General features: G+C 43.3%; 2 protein-coding genes across 3 annotated transcripts in view; one reads left to right on the top strand and one right to left on the bottom strand.

Moving 5' to 3' along the window:
* INTS4 (integrator complex subunit 4) overlaps positions 1-6,514 on the top strand; it is a 116,427-nt gene extending 109,913 nt beyond the window's left edge. For both annotated transcript variants that reach the window (XM_015078868.3, XM_027039860.2), the window contains 2 exons: positions 2,247-2,367; positions 6,099-6,514. In XM_015078868.3, coding sequence (XP_014934354.1) covers positions 2,247-2,367; positions 6,099-6,277 — 300 coding nt within the window. In that variant the 3' untranslated portion in view covers positions 6,278-6,514. The remainder of the gene's footprint in view (positions 1-2,246; positions 2,368-6,098) is intronic.
* A 5,983-nt stretch (positions 6,515-12,497) lies between these two features.
* The window catches only part of AAMDC (adipogenesis associated Mth938 domain containing), a 30,164-nt gene continuing 28,913 nt past the window's right edge, over positions 12,498-13,748 (bottom strand). Inside the window, exon 4 of the mRNA XM_015078866.3 lies at positions 12,498-12,673. Within this exon, the coding sequence (XP_014934352.1) occupies positions 12,533-12,673 (141 nt within the window). The 3' untranslated portion in view covers positions 12,498-12,532. The remainder of the gene's footprint in view (positions 12,674-13,748) is intronic.

Here is a 13,748-nt window from a genome sequence, read left to right as displayed (position 1 = left end):
GGCTGAGGAAAAGGAAGACTTTGTGGAGACACTCATGCATGGATGAGGTCTGAAAGGATGAGTAAGAGCAAAGGATAGGGGCTGAAGGAGGTATTCTAGGCTTAAGGGATATGAATAAAAGTAGGGACACAAGCACTGACAGTAAGTGAGTACAATCTGAGGACAGAATAGCCTGGAGCCAGCAGGGAAAGCTTCTGGAAGAGGTAAGAATGAGTCAGGCCCTGAAGATTTGCCTGTGGTGACAGTAGAGGGGGGAAAAAAAACTCTGGCTTCCCAGCAGGAATCCTTTTTTTTTTTTTTTTCATTAAGGAATTCTTTATTATAAATCATAAGATGTACGGAGAACTAATTCTGAGTTGATGCTGTACATTTTTGGTTGTGTTTTTTTTTCCCCGTATTAGTGGTTTTCTACCCTACCTCCACTTTAGAGTTACTCAGAAAACATTAAAAAGTAATGATGCACAGGCCTCAGCCTACACCAGTTAAATCAGAATCCAGAAGGTAGGCCCCATGACTATACCAGTATTTTTTTTTTTTTTTTTTTTTTTGAGAACTCTTATATGATTCTAATGTGGAGCTAGGTTGAGAACTACTGTTTCACATTTATCCCTGAAAAAAGTTCAGTGATCAACTAAGCATAAATGAAATTACAGACAGGTTATTTAAGGGTCATCTGCTAGACTTTACTAGAAAATGTCCAGAGCCACCCCACCAAGTGCATGGCCAAACTGTTTGGAAGCCTTCACAGGTGGGGAGCTCACTGTCTATTTGCAGGACAGCTCTGATGGTAGGAACGTGCTGTCCAGACCAGCACTTTTTCTGTTTTGGACAGATGAGAGGAGATTATTGCAAGAGCACCTGGTTTGGAGGGACCAGGTTCAGTCACTAGCTGTTGGCAAAATCCAAAGACCGAGAGACAGGTGGTAGTGAAACAAGACAGCAATTTATTTCAGGGACAAAATTCACTGAAATTATTTCACTGGGAAGACAGCAGGCTAATGTCTCCAAGACTGTCTCCATAGTGCTGAGAATACTTCCAGGTTTATAGAAGGAAAATGTGGACAAGGTGGGTGGGTACATGCAGGTGGGCAGTGAAGGTCGTCACTCCTTGTCCTTGGGCCAATCGTGTGGGGTCTTGCTGGCTCAGTGCAGTCATTACTGCTTGAGGGGGTAGTTTTGGTTCCTGTCAGGAGATGCTTTGCCTTCTGGGTCTTTTGTCTAAGTTAAGAGATAGGTTGGAAAGAAGAACTGAATTGATGAGAAAGTTTGGGGTAAAAAATGGAGGTAGTTGAAGTCCTTTTTCATTATGGGACAGGTGGGCTGAGACCTGCCTCTTCAGAGTTGCATAGTTGAAAGACCTGTGTAGTTCCCTACTTTGTCCTTATCAGTAGATTTCCGTAGTCCAGGCCATGTGGTTCTAGGATCAGCTGTATTTGTTCGTGTAGTTCGTTTGTACACCTGCAGTGCGAGGGGCCCTCTGCATAGATAGCTGTGAGGCTCCCCTACGATAGTGAGGACAAGGCTCTGGCCATGTGTGAGATTTGAGAACTAGCCAGTGATTTGAGCTGTTAACAAAGAAAAAAAAAAAAAAAAAGACAGCCCAAATTGGAGCCATTTGACCCCCACAACAGGAAACCAAGACTTAATTACAGTTTCGACCCATTCCAGGAATGTGTCCTTTCCATTTTGGACGACTCCTGGGAACATTTCTCTACTTGCTCGATACTCAGTAAAGCCAATTAGATCTTCAAACTTATGTGGTTGAATTTTGTTTTTTAACAGAGCAGACCCTTTGTTGACAGAGCTATAGAAAGAGCTTCCTAGCTGCTTATAACCTCGTGGAGAAAATGCAGTCACAAAATTATTCTAAATGGTTGGTGGTTGGTGGTGGGTGCTGGCCTGTGATGCGATTCAGAGCCAGGCAGGGAGCAAGTCACCCAGATGGGGGTGTCTGGGAAGGCTTTTCACACTCAGATTAGTACTTTTGCCTATTCTGGTACTGAATAGAAGCACTTTATTCCTATCACTTCTTCACCATGAATTCAGGAAACATTTATCAAATACTGCTTTGTGCTAGGGCAGAGAGTACAGGGATCTCAACAGCATTACCTCCCACTCCTGGAACAGTTTTTAATGAAAGCTGGTATCTTCTTTCCCTCCTATTTTGGGGTTCACAACAGACACTGCAGTTTTGTTGAAAATTCATGGCTCTTCTATTTCTTTTTCTCACTTCTCTCACTTCTTAGGTCTTATATCCAGATGGCCAGGCTCAGATGATTCATCCTAAGCCAGCAGACTTCCGGAATCCTGGCCCAGGGCGCCACCGGCTTATCACTCAGGTGTACCTCTCCCACACTGCCTGGACAGGTAAGGGGTCAGTGGGCCAAGGTGGACAGGAGAATATGCTCCTGGGGATGACACTTACCTTGAGGCGTTTGTTTTTTTGCACTTTGAGAAATACATGGTTCAGTCAGGCCTGCTGAGGACTGTACTTAATTTCTTAAGGAGTTTGAAAGCTTAAACTGGCTGCATTTAGACTAATTTGCTGCATTGCTTTGATTGCTTGCGGCACAAGATTTTGTCAGAAAGTATACAGGAGATTACAATAGAATGGAATCTCCTGGAAAGAGCCCTCGGCTGGATGCCAGCATACTATTTTCTTGTCCTAATTCTGCTACTGACTTGCTGCATAGCCTTGGACAAGCCACTCTCCCTTCTGAATCCATTTCCTCACCTTCCAAATGAAAATGATAATTCTCAACCTAGGAGTTGGTTCTGAGGATTGCTCTGTCTAGAAATGAAACAGTTTCATGTTTCTTACCCCAAATTAAAATCATTCTGTCTTTGTATATGAACCATTTAGTTCATTTCCCCCCAAACAAGTAAACTATTACTGCCCTCCCCTTCCACATGGGCTGGTTTAATGTAATAATTTAATAATTTGTGAAAAGATAGGGAGGTTATGTAAGTAACTTTAAAGATTCTTAAGAATAAAATGGAAGAATACAAGTGCATGGGACATTACATTTCAAGCCTGTAAGGCTGCTTTAGAAACTGGAAAAAGAGACTCGGTCTACAGAACCTAAAATGTGGGGGGAGAATTGGCCTCACTGGTATTTTCTCAATCATTGAAGATGATTCAGAAGCATGGTTGTTATTGGGGAAGGTGTTTCATGACACCAAATTTGGTTTATTTTAGATTTAAGTGGTTGCTTTCTAGACTTTTCTTTCTCTATATTACTTACATGAGTGACTTAATGCCCTTATTAATGGTTTCTCTCTGTCAGGGGTGTTAGGTGGGTATAAATGACATAATAAAGTTTTCACAAAGAGGAAGTCTTTATATCCAGATGGCCAGGCTCAGATGATTAGGGCCTGAATATCAGGGCATCCCCTTTGGGGGTCTAGTCAGTGACCCTGGGCCTGGCCCAATTTAGGGGGCATCCGGCAATGCTCTACCCGGGATCTTCCTCCCTGAGCATCCCTCATTTCATATCCTTGCTGCCTGGAATGTTCTGCACTATTAGCCACACAGGAAGGTAGAGAATTTCTTACTCTAATCTCTTCTCATAAAGGGATCCTAGACTTGATAGCTAGAAAGATAGGCCATGGGACAGTATTGTTTTGGAAGGCCCACAGCTCAGAGAGGCAAACCACAGCATGCTAGATCTCAGAAGAGCCTCAAAGTTCTTAGAGGGGCCTACCAACTTGCCCTGGTCACACAGTAAGTCATTGCCTGAACTAGGGCTACCAAGCTGTCCTGAGCCTGAAGAATTATAATTCATTCAGGATCACCCCCTTTGAGAGACTGCTATTACAAACCTCTTTTTTAATTCTCAGCGTAGTGCTAACTAATGTTGGGAATTCTCCCATTTAATTTGTTACTGACTTTCCCATTAGCATGAAGGCACCACAAGAGCAGAGAACTTGTTAATCATCTTGACCTCTGTATCTCCGATGCCTCTCTATCATGTGTCCTTTGAGCCTGGAAGGTAGTAAGTGCTCAACAAATAATGAAAATTGAATACAGGATTTTCAATATGCCATTAAAATTCATTTAATCCTTAGACCAAGTTGGTGGTGGGGAATTTAGTGTTCTGTTTTTCATTTTATACATGCATAAATGGAGGTCCACATAGCTGGTCAGCGGTGGCACTGAGGCTGGCACTCACATTTCCTAACTACCAAATCCCTTCCGACCTGGGACACCAAAGTGAAACATGTTCTCCTTCTGAATGCACCTGTGCCTTCTTTCTCCTAATCCAGGAGATGGGGCCTGGTGCTGGTGGGTGTTCCTCCATGCAGGCCTTCAGCAGCTCTGTACCAGGGGCCTCTCCTCTGGGAGGCAGGAGTCTGCCATGTCAGAAGCTTTGAGTCACGCCAACCAGGTTCCAGATTCTGCCTCCCTTGCTGAGTGATCCTGAGAAAGTTATTTTACCTCTCTGTCTTATTTTCTTCATCTGTAAGATGGAAGCAAGAATGCATACCTCATAAGAGATCTTCCAGGCATGATGAACAGATTACATGGTTTGTCCCACATGATCTTTTGTTCCTTTCTCCTACTGTCTCCTCTTGTTGTCTCTCCCCTCTCCTCTGCTCTGATGGCAATGGCTGGAATTGCCATTCTTACCACATGCAGGTGAGGGAAGGCATAACGAACAGGTGGGGTTGAGTCCTCTGACCTCCCCAGGATTTGGCTTAAAGTGCTGTGAGAATCAGGGCTAGGTTGTGGTTGGTGGTTGGCAACAGCCATCTGGGACCAAAAGAGGGGATCATACGTAGCGGGAGAGCTGATACTTGAGCCTGATGCTGGAGAGCAGCACTGGCTTCATTACAGTTATACCCAGGCTGCTGTCAGGCCCCTCATTACATGATGGTGTCCATACCAGTGTCTGGTAAGTGGTGGTGCCAGGGCTGCTCTCTTGGTCTGGCTAGTTTGCTCTGGCTGGAGAAAAGCAATTCAGTCTCTGCTCTCGTCCCTAGAGAGAAGTCAGGACGTGACTAGGAAGAGGCCTGGGGTGGGGGGCATTGAGAAGTCCTGGGACCTCTGCCCTTGTTCACTTAGATCCCTCCAGCCCTCATTCTCGTCCCCTATATATCTAGGCATTGGGCTCATCTTCAACACTTGCACATTTTGCTCCCAAGTTTATTCTATTCCTGGCCCTTTGCAATGGTCTTTAAGTTTTTCTGGAAATTCTCTCCCCCTCCTTTATAGAGACCACATGGTTAACAGATTAATTGCTTCAGTTTATGAACTGGGCTCAAATTCTGTCAACGGTGTGGATTTGTGCAGTCACTTAGAACCTCTCAGAGCCTTGAGACTTTTTGGGGATTGTGACAGTCTTTCATGGTGTGGCAGGGTGCATACTCTTCAGGTGATGTGCTTGGCACAGAGCAGGTATTCTATTCCAATGCCTTCCTGGGCTCCTTCCTCATTCTTCTTACAGACTTGATTAGAGTGCTGTGCTCCATTGTAACTGTCTCTGTCTCCAACAGTCAGCAACTTGAGGGAGGGATTACTCACTCTTACTGGGGCCTGCCACATGCAGACACAAGATCAGTGCCATAATGTCATGTCATTTAAAGAATGAAAGGTTTAATGGCATGATTTTAGGTCCCTGAAACATGTTCTTGTTCACTGGTGAGAACTTTTTGCCAGAAGTGTTTCCTAATCAGGGCCGCTTCTCCACTAAGATGGTAGAGTCTGTGATACATGCAGCCTTCATGCCCGAGCTCAACCACACAGGAAGAGCAGGGTTATCTGGGCATGAGAATCAGCCATATGTAGGCCCATTTGGCCCTCTCTTAAGGCTAGAAGGCCTCCGTTTTTAGCTCCCTTCTGATCCACCATGGATCTGAGCTGCAGGGAGCCCACAGAGATGTGGCGGAGAAGCCGCACATCTGCAGGCTCAGGCTCAGCCTCACAGGATTCAAGCTGGGAAAGTGTCTTTGTTTGGTGAGGGGGAAGGGATGAGGGCACATGAAGAAATGTTTAGAAACCCTATTGCTTCCATCTTTGATGTTGCTTTTATTTGACATTTCATCCCAGTTCCTAGCAGTTGCCCTCATAGAGGATTTCTTTTGTCTTTTTTTTCCAGAACCATGCCAGGTGGAAGTCAGGCTGCTGCTGGCCTACAACTCTAATTCCCGCATTCCAAAATCCCCCTGGATTGAGGGTGGTGAGGTGTCATCCCAGGTGGAGACCAGCATCGAGGGCACCATCCCCTTCAGCAAGTCTGTGAAAGTTTACATAATGCCCAAACCTGCAAGGCGCTGAGGCACAAGCAGGTTTTAGAGCCGAGGCTGGAAGGCCCTTCTTAGCTATCAGAGTGAGGCAGAAGCCTAGAGCACTTCACCTGGAAATGGCCTAAGGGCATAAGGAGGACATGACCCTTTTAGTCTTGTCTAGTATCAAATACAGGATAAATTATTTTGCATTAAAAATCCGAAAACCTTCAAATCTACACCTCCTCCTTCCCTGTCCCCTCATAACTCCAATAAAGTTGGGAAAACACCTAGGTGTTCCAGTTCCTGGTCCTTAAAAAATTATGTGGCTATAGGTTCAACATTTATATCACATGGTTACATTCCTCAAGTATGAAACAAAGATGTAATTTTCTAGTCACCTCCAAAGACTTGCTTATTAGAGCATAATCTTGTTTCTTACATCAGTAGTCTGTTTGCCAGGGCCCACTCCTTTCACAGGTGTGCTTTTTCACCATTGACAGTTCCTGAATGGCCTTAGACGTCGCTATCTTGCTGAGAAGCTCTTTTCCCAACTCAGGCAGTAGCTGTGCCAAGGACTGAAGGAGTAGCTAGAGAATGAATCATTTTCATCGCTGAGGGAGATTCTTGATCTTGCCTGTCATTACCCTAAGAACCAAAATAATACATAAGGGCCATATTTTAGGAAAAACAAGGATTATGGAAAAGAGGGATCCAGTGTAAGAAATAAAGTCCTCTCCCACTACACACTACGTCTTTGATGACTCCAGTTGGAGCTGCGTGTGAGTTAAGGGTGTAGCTGGGGTGTAAGAACAGTAAGTGCACCAGAGATGTTAACTGGGTGAGGGCTGTGCTCCTTTGCCTGTCATTTAATCCTTGCTGCAGCCAACTGAGTCTTCCAGAGACTTTAGAGTGAAGAGTCTTGGGAGGAAACCTGTACAGTAAGTAGTAAAGCCTGTATTCATTCAAATCCAAGATGATTCCAAAGGCCTAGGCTGTACCAGCTCAGGGAAAGTATATGGAAAAAGCCTTCAGATCTTCAGCTCTCTATGCCTCTGTTTCCTCATCTATAAAATAGAGATAATTATACCTTAAATGTTATTGAATGGGTTCAATCAAATAATGCTTGGTAGAATCTGAATCTGCAGCCAATCTTGATCGTATTTGGTACGTGGAAAACTTATAAAAATAATAGGAAGATTATAGGATTACTCAGGTGAAGCTGGAATTTTAATTCAAGCATGTTTGGCTTTTGCTTTAATGCACTTGACTTGTGCCCAGCAGTGTTGTAAACCTTTTGCACGAATTAACTCCTGTAATCCTCACGACCACCCTCTGAATAGTTATACTATCATCTTTGTTTTACAAGCAAGGGAGTTGGAGTTCAGAGAATTGAGTAACTTGGCCTCAGTCACACAACTAATAAATGATAGAGCTGGTGTTTGAACCCAGGTAGTCTGGCTCCAGAACGTCTTACCTGCTAGAGTGGGACTAAGGGAAGAAAGATCTTCACAGCGCTGCCTTTTCTAGTGTACTTGCTTGTTTTGTATATCTCAAGGATGTGCCATCAGTGGGCTCTTCTGTGTCAACAAGATACCCTGGCAAAAGTGCTGTCCCTGGTGACAAAATGAAGCTGGGAGCTAGGCCGAATCATAGCACAGTCCTTACCCAGGCATCTAATGATGATTGCTAGGTTGGAGTGTAGATGAAAACAATGAAACCCATGGCTGCCAACTGAGCCCCTCATGCTATAGTTTTAGAAAGCCTCCTGGGAGAAGGCTGTGCTGCATCCTTTTCAGATCTAGTACCCCTGCTATAAAAATCCTTTCAGGTTATCTCCCATTTTACAGGTGTAGAAACTGAGGTTTTGAGATTATGTTTTTCTCCTAAGGGGCAAAGCTAGGACTTTATCCTAGGTCTTAATACCCAGAATATAGTATGTTTTGCACCAAAGGTGGAGATACACTAAGGGGCAGATTATGGCTTAGTATTAAGATAAGTTTTAAAGGTAGGTGAGAATTAAATGGGATACATTAGGAGATAAGAAAATGTCCATATCGGGTGTGTTCAAGCAGAGGTTGAACAAGCTCCTAACAAGTTTATTGCAAAGGAATTCAAGTATCATATGAGAGATTGGGTCCAACCTTTTAAATTCCTTTTACCCTGAATTATCAGGTTCTGTGGAATATGAGAATCTTGATTTTTCTGCATCTGTTTCCACACTTTGAATGAAGTGAAAAAATGACCTTATATTATAAAGACCTGAAGGGGGTATAAAGATCACTTTGGTGTTGCACCTTCATTTTAGAAGTGAATGTACAAGCCCAGAGAGAATCCATGGTGAAGCCACGGCTGGAACCCAGGCCTCCTGATTCTTAGTGAATATGGTTTCCATAATGGGTCTATTGTGCTTTGTAAGCAGTCTCCCTTGCACCCAGCAGGCAAAGCTAGAAACCTAGGTGTCACATTGGACTTCCTCCTCATCCCTCATGTAAACATAGCCATCAAGTCCTTTAAATTCTGCTTAGATGTTTCTTGACTCAATTCCCTTCTCATACTCAGTTTCTGTCCTAGTGCAGGCCACTGTCATCTCCCCTAAAATGGGGCATTAGCTTCCTAAAGATTTTGCCTCAGACCTTGCCTCTTCAGTTCAGTCTTCACACAGCTACCAGAGTGATCTTTCTAAAATCCAGATCTGCTCATGCCCTTCCCCTGCTTAAGTCCCTCTCAGGTGGCCCACTTCTGTCCCAGGATAAAGTCTAAAGTTCTGTCCCCGAAGGCTCTTCATGCCCCTCCCCTGCTCTCCAGCCTCATACTGCCTTTGCAACACATTCTTGTACTTCTCTGGCTATAGAGAAGGTCTGTAGTTCTTGCCAACATTCATCATGCTGTTTTGTCTCAGACCTTTGGACCTGCTGAGCCCCAGAATATATCCTCAAATTGTCTCCTTTGGTTCCTTCTCATTCTCCAGAACTGAGCCTCATTCTGGAGCCTGTCTTGTGTCTCCTGTGGGCTTGGCGCGTGGCCTCTGTGTTCCGAAAGCCTTCTATATGTTCTTTAAGGATATTTACTTAAGTATTTATTTCAGGTTCACAAATGGAAACCTCTAAAGAAGGTAGGCAGGGGAAAAGGAGTCATGCAACCTGGAGGAAGATAATAGACTTCAGTTCTCTTCAGTCAGAGCATAGCTTCTGTCAGAAGACAGTGGTCATTCAGTTCTACTCAGTGGTTTGTAAGTGTGGGCCTGGGGGTATAAGATCTTCCAGTTCTTCCAGAAAAGCCAGAAATCTGCATTTTCATGTAAAAAAAAAAAGCCATTAAAAATTAATGTTAAAATGACTCAGACAAAATAGGTGTCTAGGTAGATTTGTGCCAGTTTGCAACATTGGTACCATCACTCTGTATTTAATGTCTGTTTCTTCCAACTACTTTGTGCGTAGACGCATAGTGAGAACATCTGTTGTATCCCCGGCACAGCTACTGGCACATACCAGGCAGGGGAAGAATGAATATGATTCCAGAGCAAACTTAGCAGTACCATGGCATGCCTGCAAAAGCCAGCCCTGGGATTCGTGTTTCCGAAAGGACTTTATATTTGGCTTTGACACGATTGACTTCTGCAAACAGAATTATAGGGTACCCAGAAAGCACTTGGCAGACTTCTCGTCTTAGGAACCACTCAAGCTAGAAGAAATTAAGTGTGGGCAGAGGGAGGGCTGTGCTGCCTACAAATCAAATCAAAGGGCTTAATGATTAAGACATGGGACCAAGTATAGTGTCACGTGGAAAAATAGCTTTTCTCCAGGTTCTGCACATTTCCAGCAATGACCATGGAGAACAGATTCAGAAATTGGAGCTGTTTATTACCAGTTCTATACAAAGTTTAATAATGTCACTGCCAGATACTTCTGTCTCCAAGAAGATTGTACTAAGTTCTCTATAATGTGGAGACAACCCAGGAACACTGATTACACCCACACCTAATGCAACACCCACTAGAGATGTCTCACTTTACATTCCACTTAAAAAATTTGATTGCATCAATAGAGAAACAGTCTGAATTTTATCAAACACCCTCTAGCCATATAGGTGCCTGGCTTTTTTGAGCTGTGAACTGAGACCTAGAAAGATCCTGTATCTGTCAAATTGCTGGTGGCAGGAAGGATACTGAGCAGGACTTCCTCAGACCTCCAGGCTAAGTCAGATCTGTGAGGATCTCACTCTCATGCCCCCCCCCCCCCCTTTAAGTAAGCTCTAATCCAGTGTGGGGCTTCAACTCACGACCCTGAGGTCAAGAGTTGCCTGCTCTACCGACTGAGCCGGTGAGGCATCCCACTCCCATGGACCTTTTAAGGTGGTGTGTAGCAGAGATCAAGACACAGCGTTGGGTTCTAATCTGATGACTCGGAGACAAAATAGGTGTCTAGGTAGCTTTGTGCCAGTTTGCAACATTGATACCATCACTCTGTATTTAACGTGTTTCTTCCAGCTACTCTGTGTGCAGATACACGGTGAGAACACTGCCACTTCCTTGCTGGGCAAACTTGGAGAGGTTCCTTCACTTTCCATTCTAGTAGTCTTAGCTCCCCTTTTCTTGCCAAGCCACATCTTAAGTTGCTGTTTGGTCTGTGGATTGGCTGCCCAGTCAGATATCCAACTGGGCCAAGCAGGTGACAGGCTCACATGGAGCAAAACCCAGCTTTCTGGGGTCGTGGCTTCAACAAGGGCTGAGGTGGACAATTGTATTTTATTGTGGCTGTGATAGACACTTGACCTAGTAAATGTTTAAAATTTGCCAAATGTTCGGCGAATAGATGAACACCTGTTCTTTAAGACTCAGCTTGTGTCCTGTTCTTAGTGATGTCTTCCTTACTTTCCCTTCCATTCTGGTATGATTAGGCCATCCTTTAGGTCACCATTAGACCTTGTAACTATTATAACATTAATGCCTGTATCATCATTATCTGTAGATTTGTCTCTCCCACAGAACTCCTGAGGGCAAGAATTAGAATTTATTCATTTCTCTACCCCCAGCGCCCAGCAATAACTGGTCATATGAAAATCAGTCTCAGTAAGAGCCTCTTAGTAAATGGGCATGAAAGAGAATGAATAAATAAGAGTAGATAGTTCCTTTGGACTTCAACATTCTACAGATCTATGAAATAAGCTGCTATGTTATGAACCATAAAAATAAACATTGACTTTACACAGCACACCTATTAATCAAAATACAGACAACAATGGCTTCAATTTATTGAGTCCTTACTACATGCCAAGCAGTATGCTAAGACATGGTATGAATCACCCCATTTAATACCTACAAAATCACTCCAGGTACTAATTATTATCCCTATCTGACAGATGAGAACAGTGAAACTTTTAAGAGATTAAATAAATGCCCAACCAATGAGTGGCAGGAAGCCACAGTTCAAAGTCAAGGCTATTTGACACCAAAGCCCATACTCCTAACTCTTTAAAGAGGAGGAGGAATGAAAACTAATGAGATGGTGATAATTTTATAGTTCATCAGTCTCTTCTAAGGCTTCACAAAGGACATGTGGCATTTAACAGAACAAAGACTATCCACGGTGGTCTAGTCCAGCCCCATCATTTCGTAGCAAGGGAAGGTGAGGTTTAGCTAGTAAGACAGATGACCTAGATCCCTAGTATCAGGACGTTGCTCCTTTTACTGTTACTATTACAGAAATGTTCTGCCACTTCATTCAGGGTTCTGCTCCTACGTCATCTGCACAAAGAGACTTCCTGACCACGTATCTGAAATAGCCTTCACTACTCTTCATCTTCTTATCCTGCTTTTTCTTCATAACGGGTTCTGCTTTCATTATGGAATTTATTGTTTATTTTCCCCACTAGAATATAAGCTTTGTGAGGATAAGACTTTTATTGCTGTTTCTCTGGAGCCTCTAGCAGTGCCTGGCATATAAAGTACTCAGTAAAAATTGGTTGAATTAATGGTTAAACATTCCAAAGCATCAATCGCAATGTAATTTTAATGCACTGAAACTTTTCTTTGGCCTTCAAAGCAGAAGGCTTTATTTTTTGCCTTTATTTTCTCGTATTTCTGGCCTAACATTTACTGTATTATTAAACTTTGGTAAATATCTGTCTTCTTCCTTTTCAGTTCCCCCCAGAATGGGACCTTGCCTTAGTCATCCATGCATCCCAAGCCCTAGCCCAGCACTGGGCATGAGCAGCTGTTGAAAAATACTTGGGGAGGTTGGTGAGAGTGGTAAGAGTGATAGTCAGAGGCATTGTGGCTTAGTGATTTATTCTCCTTAAGGCTCCATCAGCACGTGGAATGGAAGACCCCTCCTACCCTGATTCCTCGGGCAGCCAAGGCATTATACTCCTTCACTGCCTGCTCTGTCTGGAGGACCCGCACATCAATGCCTTGTTTCTCGAGGTACTCCACAGTTGACGGAGGCACCTGAGAAGAGGGAAAGAGATGAGTGAGTCCAGGGAAAGGCTCTCCAGGGTTTCCTTTCCTGCCATGAGGCAAGTGCTCTCTACAGAATTGGACAATGACAACTGTCACCCAGCATTTACCAGTCGAAAATTTGGCAGTGAGCCCCAAGGAGTCAGTAAGGCTTCTAAGAAGTTGATTGAAAGTATCCTGCATGTACAAAGCTCCGGTGAAGTGGAAATGGAAACAGTATGGATTCTGGAGTCAGACAGGCTTAGATTTAAGTGTTACTAGCAGTGTGACCTTGGGTAAGTGAATTCAGTTCTCTGACCCTTGATTTCCATGTCTGTAAATAGGGATAATAATACCTAGTTCACAGGGCTGGTATGAAAATTAATTCAGCTAAGGTATGTAAAATGTCTAGCATGTAAATGTTGAATGTTTGAGTTAGTCCAACCAGAGTCTAAAGTCTAACTTTGCCATGTACCCACCAAGTGGCTGTAGGCGAGCTGTTTAAAGTTTTTCAACCCCAGTTTCTTCTGCTATAAAATGGGAATAACTCTAACATCACAGGGTGGTGTGAGCATGAAGTTAACTACTGTATGTACACAGCAGCTCAAATGTCTCCTCAGAAAGGCCTTTCCTGACTCCTGCATTTAGAGCAGCCCCTCAGAAGTCACTATTTTCTTCACAACATTTGTTACGATGTGAAATTATCTACTGTTTTAATTTCCAAGAGGGCCATGAACCTTGTTTGTCTCATTTTTCGTGTTGTCTCCAGTGCCTAGAATAGTGTCTGACCCATAGAAGGCACTGAATAAATGTAAATTAATTTATATAAAAGATTCTCAATAGTGGCAGCTATTATTGGATATTTTCTTAACTGGCTTGTGCTGAGTATTTTAAGGAGATTTTGTTTAGACTCTGCCTCAGAAAGAGTTCTGAAATATTTTTTAAACACCCTATATTTTTTATATGTTTGAATAACTTTATAATAACAGTAGCCTGTAGAAAGGAATTATTTTAATGGGAAAAAAACTAGGTTAAACAAAAAATATAAATGAATTGCAGCTTTATCAGTAGGGAACTGTATTTTAGG

Source organism: Acinonyx jubatus, chromosome D1 (genome assembly GCF_027475565.1).
Source record: "Acinonyx jubatus isolate Ajub_Pintada_27869175 chromosome D1, VMU_Ajub_asm_v1.0, whole genome shotgun sequence".
Classification (NCBI taxonomy): Eukaryota; Metazoa; Chordata; class Mammalia; order Carnivora; family Felidae; genus Acinonyx; species Acinonyx jubatus.
The sequence above is the reverse complement of the archived record's forward strand: the minus strand, read 5'-3'. Positions and strand labels throughout refer to the sequence as shown.